This window comes from Metopolophium dirhodum, chromosome 1 (genome assembly GCF_019925205.1).
Source record: "Metopolophium dirhodum isolate CAU chromosome 1, ASM1992520v1, whole genome shotgun sequence".
NCBI classification, from domain to species: domain Eukaryota; kingdom Metazoa; phylum Arthropoda; class Insecta; order Hemiptera; family Aphididae; genus Metopolophium; species Metopolophium dirhodum.
In genome coordinates this window covers 131,465,841-131,481,351 of record NC_083560.1, presented here as the reverse complement: position 1 = coordinate 131,481,351, position 15,511 = coordinate 131,465,841, and the positions used below count along the sequence as shown (strand labels likewise).

The window sequence follows — 15,511 nt, the reverse complement described above, 5'->3', positions numbered from 1 at the left end:
TTAATTCTAAACTAAATGAATTATTAAAACACAGAAAAACGAGTAACTGATTAAATGGTAATGTTTACAAATTAGGTAAGCATATCGCATACCTAATACAATCATTTAATTGGCAGGAAAAACATATATGTAAGTACCACGTATCAGATGAGTCTTTTGAAGTTCACTGAAAGTTATACGAATAGTTCACTTGGAATACAAATTAGTACATAAATGAGATCGGAGATTAAGAAAAAGGTAAGTTCCAAGTATTGATGGACGAGGTTCGATGGGTTATTAGATTTTTTCAATCAAGAAACTATGTGTATTATAAGCTATAAGACGTGTAGTTAGTAATAAATAAAAATGATTAAAATTGCAACTTAACGATACAACATAAAGTTTATGGTATTAGCTACTCTATTTAATCATTGAAAACAATATTTATTCCAATGCAAGATGATACCATAATATTATAATTTCATAAAATAGGTAAACTATTGAAATTACATTTTTATGGGTACTAATTTTATTATTCCAAAATTATTAACTGCAATTTAAACAATTTTTTTTTATAAATCAATACAATTTTAGATTTTTGAAACTCCAAATTTATTTTCTTACAGTTTGATAAATTTAAATTTAAATTTAATATGTTGATTATTTTGGTTTTGTTTATAAATCTATCACCTGTTATTTATCCAGTATTGGGATTTGTTTTATAAAATTATACGTATTTTTAGTCGATTGCGATAAAGCTATTAATATAAATTATAGACATAATTTCCAATATGAATCATAACAGTATAATAGGACGACGTTTTCACAACATCATTTCTGCAGGACCATATTAAGAGTTAATAATAATATAATATTACCATTGGACATATTAATTATATTAAATTAGCATAATACATACATTTTGTTCAGTAGTGCGTGTGGACAGAAAATGCTATGTAGTTGACAATTTTTGAAAATAAAATCAATAGAAGGCAAGGGATGCGGCAACACACGTGGTTAAAATGTATATAGGTAACCTACTGTTTGTGTGAACAAAATACGATGTAGATCGACGAAGATAGCTTATTGAAATGCAATTATTATTGAACATTGGCCGTCGTATATACAGAATTACACGTTCAAATTGTGTAAATATGAAATAACGTTACGGTCGAATTAATCTAATAATGGCTAAAAGGTTTTATAGGAAATCGAGTAAAAGCTTTATATATACAATTCAGTAATGTATTAAAAAGTTCTGTTGGTAAAAACAATGTAATAATATGTATGCATTATACATGTATTATGTACATTTAACAGAGTACAGATAGTGCGCACAACGAGATAATTATTCAAATGAGAATTTCGAGTTAATTTTTTTCCGACGTCGGTTCAACTGATTTCATTCGTATTCGAGCAGAAATATGACAGTAATTTATATATCGGAGTTCCTAAATGATGCGTAATGCACATTATATGTTAATAATACGCATTATAAATCCGCTCGTTTTATGTATAAAATAAGCGATTGTGAATTTACGCATATATTACAGACGATTTTCAGTCTTGGGTACACGCTATTTCCAAAATTCCATTTAAACATGCCCGAATTATGTACCTAATGATATCGATTTCAACGAATTACTACAGTTAAAATATAGTTGATTTTGAAATAAAAAAAAATATTTAATTGAAACGGCAATGGTGTTTAAAAAAAAAATGAAACAAATCGAACAAAGTTTGAAATTATGTTTGCTTTTCTATATGCATATATATATATATATATATATATTATTATTATCATTATTATTACTACTATTTTGCACTCGGCGACCGACTTAATATTATCTCGTAATACTAGATAAACCAGTTTCAATGTTAAACGTGTATCTACAGTCGTCTGCAGGAAAACTAGTACATCAGGAAGCCCAACTAAGGTCGATCAAAATCACGGTAAATGCGTTTCGTTATTATACTATATAATATCACAACCGCACAAAATATACGTTTCGAATTAGTAATAATTTATCATCATGTTTATTGTAGAATATAACATTCAAAAAATCTCGTATTGAGAGAATTCCTATAGCTCAAACGCTTTAAATTTAAAATGTTACTTCAATATTATAATACACTTTCATAATATAAATGCATTTCCATTTCTATGGCTTTGCGGGTCCATAGACTATTATGCGTTGCTATTCACGTAATTTTGAAAATAACTGTTATATGATTTTATTGTTATTCTACTTATTTGTTGACAAATTATTTAAGCTAACTTGCCTTTTACTCTACCATTTGAATTTTAAATGGTGAATTCTATGACTTTGTCATGTTATTATAATATAATATTATATTATACGAACTCTTCAATAATGAATGCTAATGTATTCGAAAAAACGGTATAATAGTTATTCTTAAAAGTTCAGTAATCACGATAAGTTTCGTTGGATCGTTTGCTCAAAGTAGGCAAATTTGTTAAAAGTTGAGATGTTATAAACAATGAGGTGTAATATCAAACAAAACGAATTTGCATCAACATTGATTTTATGACGTGAATAAAATAATAACAACAGCGAAAAAACGTATTACTTACGTTGATTGCACTCGACATATGATTTAAGACAAAATATAGGTTGGTTCATTTTTTCATTATAATCACTTAATATTGCTTAGAGTACAAACACACCCATACACGCCATGCAAGAGTATTTATTATAATCAATATGACTTTTAATTACTATTATGCTTAAAGTCTAACATTATTATGTAGTAGTTCATACAACAAAACGATTATTACTCGTATATAGATAGATGTATACGTTTTTTGTACACTTTGAGTTTGGTACACGCGCAACAAAAAATAATATACCTAATATTTTAATACGCAAATTCAAACGACTTGAAAAGAGAAAATTCAAAATTAAATACTCTTAAATATGTGTTATAATATTTATAATATTTATATAAGAAAATAACTAAATGGTATACTCGCCCAATACTTCTAGACTTTCCGAAATTATCAACACAAGAACAAGAATTGGTCATACCAACTTCACCCACATATATATGTATTATATAACATGAAGAACAACCTCACAGAAGCCAATGCAATGAACCACTCTCAATCAAATACATAGTTATAGATTGTTCGCTATTCGTCAACTCAAAGAACATCCTCAACCAACCTTTCATCGATGGAGGAAGTACACAACCGCAGGCTAATGACCTAGTTGTTGGTGCCATTATTCTTAATAATAAAAATAAAAAATAAAAATATTTTTATGATAAACTTAGCAGGCATACATCTGCGAAATAGTTTTCGGCCGACAACCGGTATTATATTATTTGACACGTGATTTAAAGTGAAACCGAGATAACCTTAGTCAACAACAGGCCAGTTGTTGCAAAACTCGTTAGATTTATTTGAAATAAAACGTGTAGGTACATGGCCATAAACCTACAGTTTACCACTGTATCATGTACAATCCTCCAATACATGTAGGTGTACTTTGTTTTTATGGAAAAAATACAATAAATTCAACTCTAGGACGATTATATGACTTGAATGAGAGTAGAAACTTGGAAACGCACAACCCACAAGAGAAAATATTGTTACTACATACTAATTAATATTGTTTATATTATGTTCACTGAAAAAATATCCAACTCGCATAATTTATACTAATATGGGTTGTTACTTACACGGAGCTCAAACGTAACAGTGGTTCAGTTCCAGTGTAATCCATACATAGGTAATTTAATTGCAACTAGACGAAATATAATATTAGTATAAGTCTATATAATATATCTACCACTGCATTCTATAATATATTAATATATTATAAATAATATTGACGAAGAGCTAACCATAGCTAAGTGTGTTACTATTTGCGTAAATAGGAAAACGTAATAGGATTATTAAAAAAAAAACTATATTATATTGATTCTTGAGTTATTAGGATTCCATCAAGTAATTTATTCTACGGCGGCGGCGGTGAATCAAATACGAAATGTGCATTCAATAAAAATAAAAAGAAAGGCGAGGACTTTATCAGTCTGCTGATATAAGGTTAGGTGGAATATAAACGCGTCGTTGAAAAAAAAGACTGACATCGCGAGTGCATATTGTGAAAAACTCAATTTTTTTAAACTTATAATATCGTTAGTATACCCTACGAACATTTATTTCTTTTAAATAAGTTTATGAAGTACTTATGTTTAAGATGCAAGGACGTCACATTATTACATTATATTATAGCCGACCTGTAGTCACAATAACACACGATGACTTGGAAATTAATTTAATAAAATATAGCTCATTAGACTGTACCACCAAATATAAAGGTACAAACAAGGAAAAGTTTCCGAATATTTGTGGATTTTTATTGAGAAATGAGTGCTACAACACGGGCGACATCTAAACTACGCGTACAGGTTAATACGTCGTTACACACTTAGTTTACGATATTACGAAAACATAATAATGTACATGTTAATAATAATAAAATTGTCGGTGATTATAACTGTGATTGTAAGAAAGTCGGTTATTCGATATAATATTATACATATATACTAGGTACGTACACTATTATCAGTGGCGCCCTGAAAATGGCGGAAGACTCGACCAGGTCCGGACTCTTCCCTAGAGTGTGCGTCAAATTGCGAATCAATCAAAAATTAATATTTTTATTTTTATAATTATATAAATATTCTTTTATCGGTAGGATTGGTTGTTCAGTTAGTGTGAGCTCTAAATGGGCCGGATTTTTAGAGACCAAGCCCGTTCAAATTTTTTTTACATACGTTTAGCCCAGCCCGGCCCAATTTATTTTAGTTAAATATTTTAATATTTTCATACTCCTAGAAATGAAAGTATCTATTAGGTTAGATAATATTATCATATTCTGTGCAGCCTGCAGTGAGGACCGAGAAAACGCAAGCAGGTGGCGACCATAAATAATAATGAGCCCGCTTCGTAATTGAAATATGAGCTCGTAAGCCTACTCAGTACTCACAGTTCACACTAAGTGCATACCCGGGCCTGGTTCCGGACTGGGACAGCCCGGCCCATGAAGGACTCTAGTGTGATCATTTACACAACAACGGATCTGATTTTTGACCCTGTAATTGATTTATTGCTATAATATATTATAAAAAACAATTTTTTTCATACATTACGACAAAACGATATGAGTAAATGATAATATGATATTATTAAAGTACGTTATCGACGGGCTTTCACTGCTCGAATGCGTTGGTTACTTTGGTCTGAATAATAACATATTAGGAAAACGATTTGTCGCGAAAACACGACCGTAGTCGTCAGGAATGCATTAAAATGACACACGTCCGCGACGATATACGACTCTGGTCTCCGACGATAATAAATAATAATATAAATCTAATCGTCTCGAATGGGCGCCATAATTATTATTATAATCGTAATAACAATCTACTCGTAACGGCGTTTTTGGTCGCAAATCGCAATAATATTATTGTTCTGCGTGCCCATTATTATAACACATTGTGATGATGTTGTGTTATATTATTCTTGCACGTTTATTAAATATCATCAAACGAGACGTAACTCGGGGAGGGGAGGCTAGATTTTTTGTTGGTTAAATGTGTGTACAATATAATATTGTTAACTTTATGTGTGCTATCCAACTTTAAAAATATCTATTACACGTTATAAACTAATAAGAAAAATATATTTTTATAGTGTTATAAGTTATAACTGTGCGAGACTGTCATGTGACACCGTATTTATTTTGCTATCAAATATGTCAGCACTCCAAATCCCCCCTTACACTCATCTAAATTATAGGAGCAAAAAGTTACGCCTATCATAATTAATAAAAATTAATTAATTATTAATAATGTCGCGCGGACGACGACGTGTAGACAATACTGATCAGAGGTCCCTGGGCACGGTGCGATTGCGGTACATCTGCGGGTAGACGATTTTTGTAATTCCATTTTAAAGATACCTTAGCACGTTGTAAACTAATAAATTGGAAAAACATATTTTAATGTGAACTAAAAACCGTGCGAGGCTGATCCTGTCTTTATATACATATCAAGATGTCTGCAGGACTCCAGCCTTCCATTTCTCCCCCCCCCCCCCAACGATTATTTGCCTATTATAGAGTTACCCTAATGGTAGGTAGGTAGTAATGATAATTAATGATATAATTAGTGTGATAATTAAATAATTATAAGGTCGTGGTCTGGGAATGGACGATTATTATAAACGATAACTGAAGAATCAACTGACCTGAGGTCCCTGGGAGCGGTGCGGTACACCAGGTAGACGAGTTTGTAACCGCCGCTGGCGACAAATGCGATGGTCGCGATCACGACAACTTGCAAGAGGAATGGCAGGCCCATAGTGTACCATACGAACGCGCACGCCACAGTGAACGCCGCTACGGCGACGATGACTTTTACCGCGGAGCACACCGCTCCGCTACCGCCACCACCGGTACTTTTACTGTCGCCGCCGTCGAGTTGCTGCCGCTGCCGCTTGCCGTGAACGCCGTCGACCACCTCCGTGCCCGCGTTGTCGCAACAATTGTTGGCGTTTCGGGTATTCGGGTTACCACCGCTGCTATGGTCGCGGCCGTCGTCGTCGTCGTCGTCGTCGTCACCGCCACTCGGACCAGCAGCGACTCCTCTCGGCAAACCTTTTTCCACGTCCCACTCCTGTTTTACACACCATAACGATAATAATATCATGTAATATTTTATACAACAGTACAATACGTAGTTGGTGTGATCATTTTATCACTATTCACTAGTCATAATACGTAAAATATAGTAAATACGATCATGTACAATTTATATTTTCATTTTTTTTTCTTGAAACGACTACACACACTTTTTATTTTCATAATATTTTAATATTCCAAAGCAGAATGTTTTTCACGCGATTTTTTCGTCCGATTTCTTTTGTTCAAAAATCAAATATTGACTCGCGGTGTATAATAACTAATAAGCATTAAATAAATGTCAAATATCGTGGACATATGTATGCAAAGAAAAAGTGACTGAATATGTAGTGCATTATATTATATTTTATACTTCATATACATCATACACTTAAACTTTTTAAGTATTTACAATAACATAATGTTTCAATAATTAAATTTAATAGATTCAAACATAAAATTATAAAGTCCTTTGATTTTTGCTAATAATAACAACAACAATGTCAACAGGGGCGGCTCCAGTGACATGGTTAGGGGGGGGGGGAAGTCATAATTTTCAGACGATGATTTTATTTTTGTAATTTTGTTTTTAACAATATAAAATTGTTTAGAATTATATCTTAACCCCCCCCCCCCCTGGAGCCACCACTGAATGTCAAATGGTTTTTCTCCGGTGAAATCGACTTATTGTAGGATCAGAAATGTAAATACAGTATATATCATGGTTGAAATATACAGGTTATTACATATCGACTCAGATTGTTATCATATGAAACAAAATGGCTGCCTAAAGTAATCTTATCACACATATCAGTTTTTCTTATCATCAAAAATACGCTGACAAAAGCAAACTAATTCAAAATCCCGCGTTTACATACTTGATTATATTATAGGCTCCCTTTACACCGCCATTTTTGTTTGTATCATCAACTATTTGATTGAGAAGAGGTAGATATATATGCAATAACCTTGTATATTTCAACCATGGTGTATGTTTGGTTTTCTCTCATTGATTAGGCGCGTTACATAGGAAGCAAATTGCATTCAGCAGAAACAATCTTGTTGAGTTGTTATTAATTATTAGCATTGCTATTTTAGTATATTTACCTATCATCAATGTTAACTTAAAGTCAATAACGTTTCTGTACTTGCTTTTCTTATAACTATTCAATTTTAAAGTGAAGTGTGAGCATTTTTAAAATGTAACATCTTACATATTATATTTATCATAACTTGGATACAAATTGAAATATCGTAAAATAGCCAACATGCTAATATTTAAGACGGATTTCTTAACTTTAAGTTTGATAAGTCAATTTACTCTAATATTAAATATAACATCAAAAGATTGGTTCTGGTGAATGCAAATATGCCATGTTGCAGTCAGAGAAAAAAAAATAGTGCACAGACATCCTTTCAAATCAAATTTGTTGATTTATTTAAAGTTAAATATGTATTTATGAACAAATATGCAGTAATACCTAATCCTCAAAATATGCAAAATACAATTTTGTGTTTAATTTGGTGTGATAAATTTAATTTTGACATTTCCAATCACGTATATACTGCATACCACTCTAAAGCAACATGCAAATACATATAATTCCTGGATCTATTGTTATATATATTTAGATAAGCGAGGTAGAAGTAGAGTACCCAGCAAAATGTTGGTGCGCTCTTCAATCCACAACACTAATTAGTAATTAATATTATAAGGTATTATTATTGATAACTATTCATTAAATATAGATTATATAGGTACCTTTAAGGTATATTATATCAAGTACTTATAACATAATATTATTAGTAAATAATTACGTTAAACTAACATAAAATTTAATAGGATGTCAGAGATTTGTTTTCTCTTGCAGACCCACGGGAAACATGGATAAAACGCTTTCACCTAAAATAGTTTTTTCTATGATTTTTGAGTAGGTAATCTTTGGTTAAAATCAACTATAGAAAAAATTATAGTGGGGGTTTTAGGTCAAGGGTTTGCAGTTATTTCATAAGATTTGAGAACCGTTTGAAAATCATCGTATTGTAATATGGGTGACGCGTATGGGTATGAATAGGTAGTGATGTTTAAAAATTTAAGTGCCCCTTATATGAAGTATTCGGTAATTATTCGAGATTTCAAGTACCTATATTATAATTTATACTATTTATAATATACTCAAAACTATCAATTATATAAACAGATAATATCCTCGTAAATTGATCAATTTTAAGGATATTATAATTTTAAACGTTAAAAAAAAGAAAAGACATTTGAGATACTTATAATAGCGCAGATAGAGTATAATTAAATATAATTAAATTCACGTCGTATACAATTATTAATTCCATTTATTTTAGAATAAGGCGGCGATAGTTTGTGTATGTTATTTATAATAAACTCAAAAATCATATCAGCTCATATTTATTAGCCAATTAGAAAACAATTTTAAAAATTATATACAACTGAAAGGGTTTTTTTTTAAATCCACAATGTTATAACGTACAACATTTTTATGCTATAATTTAAATTTAAACCTACGTCTACAACAAAAGATTTAAAGTATTGTATTTATGAAATTTAAAATATTAAAAACTACCTACTTAATATCTACTAATTAGGTAAAAAAATAAAAAAAATTGTCAATAGCCAATTGAAGTAAAAATAGAATGTAAAAAATGTGATCATTGACCACAAAAACAACCAACTTTGGAGTAATTAAAAAAAAGAAATGTTTTGGAAAAAATGTATTTTAATATAATTCAATGTAATATATTTTTAGCTAGTTATAATTACCTATGTATACCTACGTGAAAACATTTTTTGTGTAGGAATAATTCAAAAGTTTCATAAAGCAATTTTTTAGATTGAAAATGTTTCAAAGTTATTATTTAAAAGATGTAATTTCCCCAAACAATGCAAAGTTTTCCTAAATGTTGAGATTTATAGTAACAAGCGAGTACACCAGTTTCAAAAAAATTGATTTTATATATTTTGTTGTAATATTGTATACCTTGAATAAAATCTATTGCTAGATGAACAACTTATGAAGAATCTTGTATTAGTTTTTAAAGTTTTTTTACAGAGAAAAAAAATATTGAACAATTTAAATTAATAATAATATTAATAATAATTTAAGTAATTAATAATGGAAAGTTTCTAAAACTATAATTTTTTTGAATTAGGTACCTACAGTATAATAACAAATTTTTATACATCTTTTCTTACGTTTGAATAACCAATTTCGTCAAAATGTGTAAGTACTTCAAATTTTCAAAAAAAATAACTATACTCACATCGGACATAAATAGGCAAACAATTTTTTTCAATTCTTATAAAAAATAAGAACAACTTATGAGGAACTTTATTTATATTTTTCACAGTTAGGTACAAAAATTGAAATATAACTATAACTACAAAATAATTTGTAAATGTTCATGATTTTGACGAATTTTCTTCAAAATTTCAACTTTACACGCTTATAAAAATGTATTTTAGATTTTTTTAATTTCTGTTCGAATAACTTATGAGGAGCCATACTTTAATTTTCCAAACTTTTGTGCTAAGAAAAACAATTTTTACCATCATAAATCAGAAAAAAAGAATACTAAAAAAAGTTAAACATTTAAAATATCTATAAATACCACTAAAAGCGAAAAAATACACTGAAAATTATATCAAATCATGTAAATGTTAACATAAATATTTAGTGAAACTTTCAAGTATTATATAATATAATATATTATATTGGTATATATACGTATCATATGCGTATGATAATATAGTATATTTTGGTATTGCAACAAAAAAACATAAATTTGGCCAAAAACTGGCATTTTGTAAATATAATTTTTTATTTTTATTTTTTACTAATTCTAAATATGACACAGGTACACATCATTGTAAAACTAAACATAGGTTCATAGCCACGCCCATAATCTAAAACATTACCTCCATCATTAATACACCGATTGCTTTTATTGTTTATTAAAACTTTAAAAAAATGTTAATTATACAGTCAAATTTCTAGTCAGTTATCACTACTATAAGCAATACGATTTGAAAATCTTTTTACGTGTAATTTGAATTTGTATATCTAAATATTGTAGACTGACCTTCGCTCAAAACTCGATGACTTATTATTGTTTCAAAATGGAGGTATAATAAATACAGGTAATACAACAGTACCAAGGTGATGTATGAATAGAGTGAGTACCTAATACCAAGGGCGTCCACAGGGGGGGGGGCAAGTAGGGGCAGTTGCCCCCCCACTTGGCTTTTTCTGGGTTAATGATCATAATTATTATTGATATTTTTTATGGTCTAAAAGAACTTAAAAATGCCCAAACAATTCTAAATAGTGCACTAAATTATATTATTTTTATTTTTAATATTAAAGATATAAATTTTAAAATAAATTCGGTATAAATTATAATATACATTTTAAACTTTTAAATGATTGTATAAAAGTTTTACGGAGAGAATTTACAATCATTTAACTACTTATTTAATCTGAAAATTAACTATTTTTTTTCTTTACCTATAGGTTTAGACTTTAGATCATATATTATTATAAAATTCATGTAAAAACATGAGCAAAATTTAAAAAATTTAATTTAGAAAAAACTTCAAAATGCTCCAAAATCTTTAAATGCAAAAAATGACTTGAGATTTGGAAAACAATGCAAAGAGCATCGTAATCCCAACCCAGTCATTATACCGTTGTAATATACAATATCATAAAATAAACTTTTTTTAACTTAAAAATAAAAACATTTTTTTTTTTTTCCCGAGTGATTTTTATTACACTCAATTATGAACGTCAGAATTAAGAACGTTGTTTTTATAGATTATGAGATGTAGTGGTGGTACCAAGTGCAATATATACTGCAGTGTCAACCTAGTTTTTACTTTTTTGATAAAAAAAATTTAATGTTCATAGATGGCATGCCCAGTTTAAACTTTTGAAGTTTGTGGTATCAATGACTGAATAAGCTAAAAATATTAAATTTTATAAATTACCTAAAATTATAAAATCAACAGTAACATTTTATTTATAAAAAAAAATTTATTTGATTATTTAAAATTACCTACATAACAATTATCTAAAATGGATGATGCAAGATTAAGTTTTAACCATCTACATATAATTCATAAATATTTTTACATTCCTATTGTCTATATGAAAGAAAACATGTCACAAATATACTTTATAAATTATAACTAATAGAATACCTAGTGAGACAAAAAATGTAAAAAAGAAAATATTTTGCCCTTCTCTTGACAAATTCCTGTGGACGCCCTTGCCTAACACTCGCAGTCACGAATAGTATTGTAAAACTATAGTTAGAATAACGCATATGAATATTTTACTATTCCATTTTTAGATTTTAAAAATTGAATTTCCAATCAAAAATAATATCTGATAAAAAACGTTTTAAAAATATTTTGGCCAAAAACATATTTTATAACCAGCAATAAATTAGAAAACACGTAAAATCTCTATATAGTAAAATAATAATTTTGTTTTCATAACTATTCAATTCAGCAGCCATTTCCAAAAATGTACTTAAACAGTATAAAGTATCGTAACGATGATACGCAAAGTATTTAAAAAATTTTATAATATATTATTATTATATGAGTGTTGAGTGCGGCAACCCGTATATAATATAATATACATATCAAAATATCATATAGGTTAGGAAAAAATTAGAACATTAGATTGTTTGAATTTTAGAAATAATATCATTATTATGTAGGAGCTGATAATGGTTAAGAGGATACCACACCCGCATAGTGTTGTCTCCGTCTTACACACGTATACGACATAGACAAAACGCGTTTACGCAGTCTGAGTGGAACTTGCACAATTTTGTTGTTAGAATAAAAACCCCTATTACATAATTAAAATATGACAATATTTTGTAAGGCAAAACAATGAGATTTTTAAAAAAATTTAAATTTTGAAAAGTATTAAAGGTATTTTAAAAATGTTGAAATTTTTGCTATTTCTAAACGATATAATGAACGTTGTATTGGGTATAATGGAAAAAAACGCAACAACTTGCCCTCAGAAATATTGTCACAATTATATTTTATTTTAGGTATTTTTACTCTAGAACCAAAATTGAGCGATAAGACGGAGCAACACATGCGGGTGTGACGTCTTCTTAATATAGGGCACCAACATATTTTGATGTGCACGTCTTATTCCTTTATACCTATCCATATTGTATATAGTTTCTCAGTTGTTGTACGTCGAGCGTCGGTACAATAATATTAATAACATCGAGAGTGGGTACATCGTTATAAATTTATAATAATATACGTTGGCGCAGAGAAGCATAATAATGTATAATAATATGTAATATAATAATAAAATTTTAGGCGCACGCATACGCAAACATACACTCCAAGGCGAATGTGGGTTGGGCGGACGCGCGGCGCAACTGTAATAACATCGTGCCGTTTGTTCGTCGTCGCTTCTTTGGTTAATTAGGTACACCCTACCAATCACATAAATCATCCCCGCTGCCACCCACCGACCGCCGTTAACTAGATAGTGGACTCGAATGATATTCGAATTGCGTTGAAAGTAAAAAGCCTTCACTCCCTCACTACCACCGCCGCAAATAACGAGTAAACCACCAAAGACGTCGTATCGAATTGTCAACACAATCTATTCGACGGGTCATCCAACACCTGCTGTGCGATACTTACGTATATTATTTGACTTCACCGACAAAGTGAACGACGGCAAACATCATCGATCCAACAAAACGCCGCCGAGCACAGTGTGGACTGTATGATATACATTTCTGGTTCATAATAATATAATATTATTATTTTATTATATTACATGTATATTATTATAAACCAGAAACTGAGTTGGTTTTTATGAAATTTCAGTGAAATATCAAAAATAAAATCTCCGAAGATCAAAACATACCTAATTGGTTACCAACACAATTTTTATAAGTCAATTTTTCTTTCAATTTTAATAACTGTTGACTATATATTACACTAAATCAAAATCGTCATAAATAATTTTAGAAAAGTTTGCAGATTCTGATTATAAACCTAAATAAGAAAGTTTAAAACTTTTTTTTAAAACATTAACCTTAGATCAAAGATAGTCAAAACTTAAATATTTTTAATTATAATTAAACCATTTAAATTAAAATTTATAAATTATTAAAGACATACAAAAACCATTTATAAAAAATATATAACTAAAATGAGTAGTTATAGTTAAACATCGTAAATAATAATATAAATTTTGTAAAGATAAATCAAATCCACAAATTTGAAGGCAAAAATGTTTCGAATAATTTTGGATAATGGCCGGTAAAAATAGTTTTAGCTGGGAATAATACTTGGATGTAGTTATGTTAAAAAAAATGTTACCTACAAGCTGAATCCTAACGGCATAAGTATACTATTTCGATTTAGGAGAAGAAATCAATGCAATAGGTGATCTGAAAAGTTTTTAGTCGCGAAAATCCATTCGGACATAGTCAGTTTAGTATATTCAGGTTACCGCAACTGTATAACAGTGTTAAATGACGGAAGTGTTTCACTGCACTTTTACCAATGAGTACCTATATAATGCGTTTTATTTTTACAATCGTTATACTGTTACTTGAAAGGTTTTCCGTTTTCGCAATTCTTTTGTTTTTCGAAGAGCTTTTTCGTCAACAACTCAAACAATCGATAACTCCTAACATGCATCCCAAAGGGGTTTTTATTTTGTCCGACCGAACGGAAATGGGTAAATATTGATGGGCTTTGCAACATCTAGATTCTAAGGAACAATTTATAGGCAACTTCTTATGCATTCGGAGGTTTAGTTCTGTTAGTAGTAAATTATCAATAATTAATAAGATAATGTATGCCAAAGGGTTGCCATAAATTGATCGGGACATTTATCAATAATTGAATATCGAATGACTTTTATTTTTTTGCTTGACCATATTAAATGACCTTTTTTTATTAAAAAAAACCAATTTTTTGTTTTATTTTTAATAATAATTATAATTTAGAATTGGATTGTAAATACCTACCCAATTTATAGAATCATTTACATTTTAATATAAACTTGTCTCTTATAAATAAATCAATTGTATTTCTTATCAAAATAAAAATGTACAGGTGGTTATTATTAATTATTATTATTAGTTAATTGATATATTGAACTATTATTAACTTTGATACTCTTTCTGACTTTTTACCTGTTTCAGTAAGTTTAGTTTTTAGTTTTCCCATACCGTATTTATGAAATTCCGAATAAGTCATATGGAAATAGAATTTACATTGAATGATACTTTACTTAACAATTCGTACCCGAAGATGATTTCGTTCTTTGATCCACTAATCAACTATCAGTGAAAACATCCTATATTATGACCAGAATTGAACATAAATATTAAATTATTTTTTATACCCAATATATCATCTACAATCGGTTCTATACTCAGAAAAATTCGATGAAGAATTCTACACAGTAATAATCGTGTCGATTGTAAAACTGGATGTGTTTGAATAAAAAAAGATTTAAAATTTTGAAGTATACTTGACTAATTACACTTTACCGGGACTGAAGTTGTTATAATCGTGGGTAGTTGACAATTGACATGTCTTCCTGGATAGGATTTTTTGTAGTTGGTATATCAATAATATGATAAATCGTATAGGTACTAAGGACAATTTTACGCACATGTCAACAATTTATTCTGTGACCACGATATTTTGTTTTCACTCAAACTGATTATTATGTAATTGCAATAATTACTATTCATAATTAATCATATTCCTTACA

At 29.3% G+C, this 15,511-nt stretch overlaps 1 protein-coding gene across 1 annotated transcript in view; it reads right to left on the bottom strand.

Moving 5' to 3' along the window:
• The window catches only part of LOC132934139 (long-chain fatty acid transport protein 4-like), a 57,092-nt gene that overhangs the window by 17,604 nt on the left and 23,977 nt on the right, over window positions 1-15,511 (bottom strand). The window contains exon 2 of the mRNA XM_061000408.1: window positions 6,260-6,687. Coding sequence (XP_060856391.1) covers window positions 6,260-6,687 — 428 coding nt within the window. The remainder of the gene's footprint in view (window positions 1-6,259; window positions 6,688-15,511) is intronic.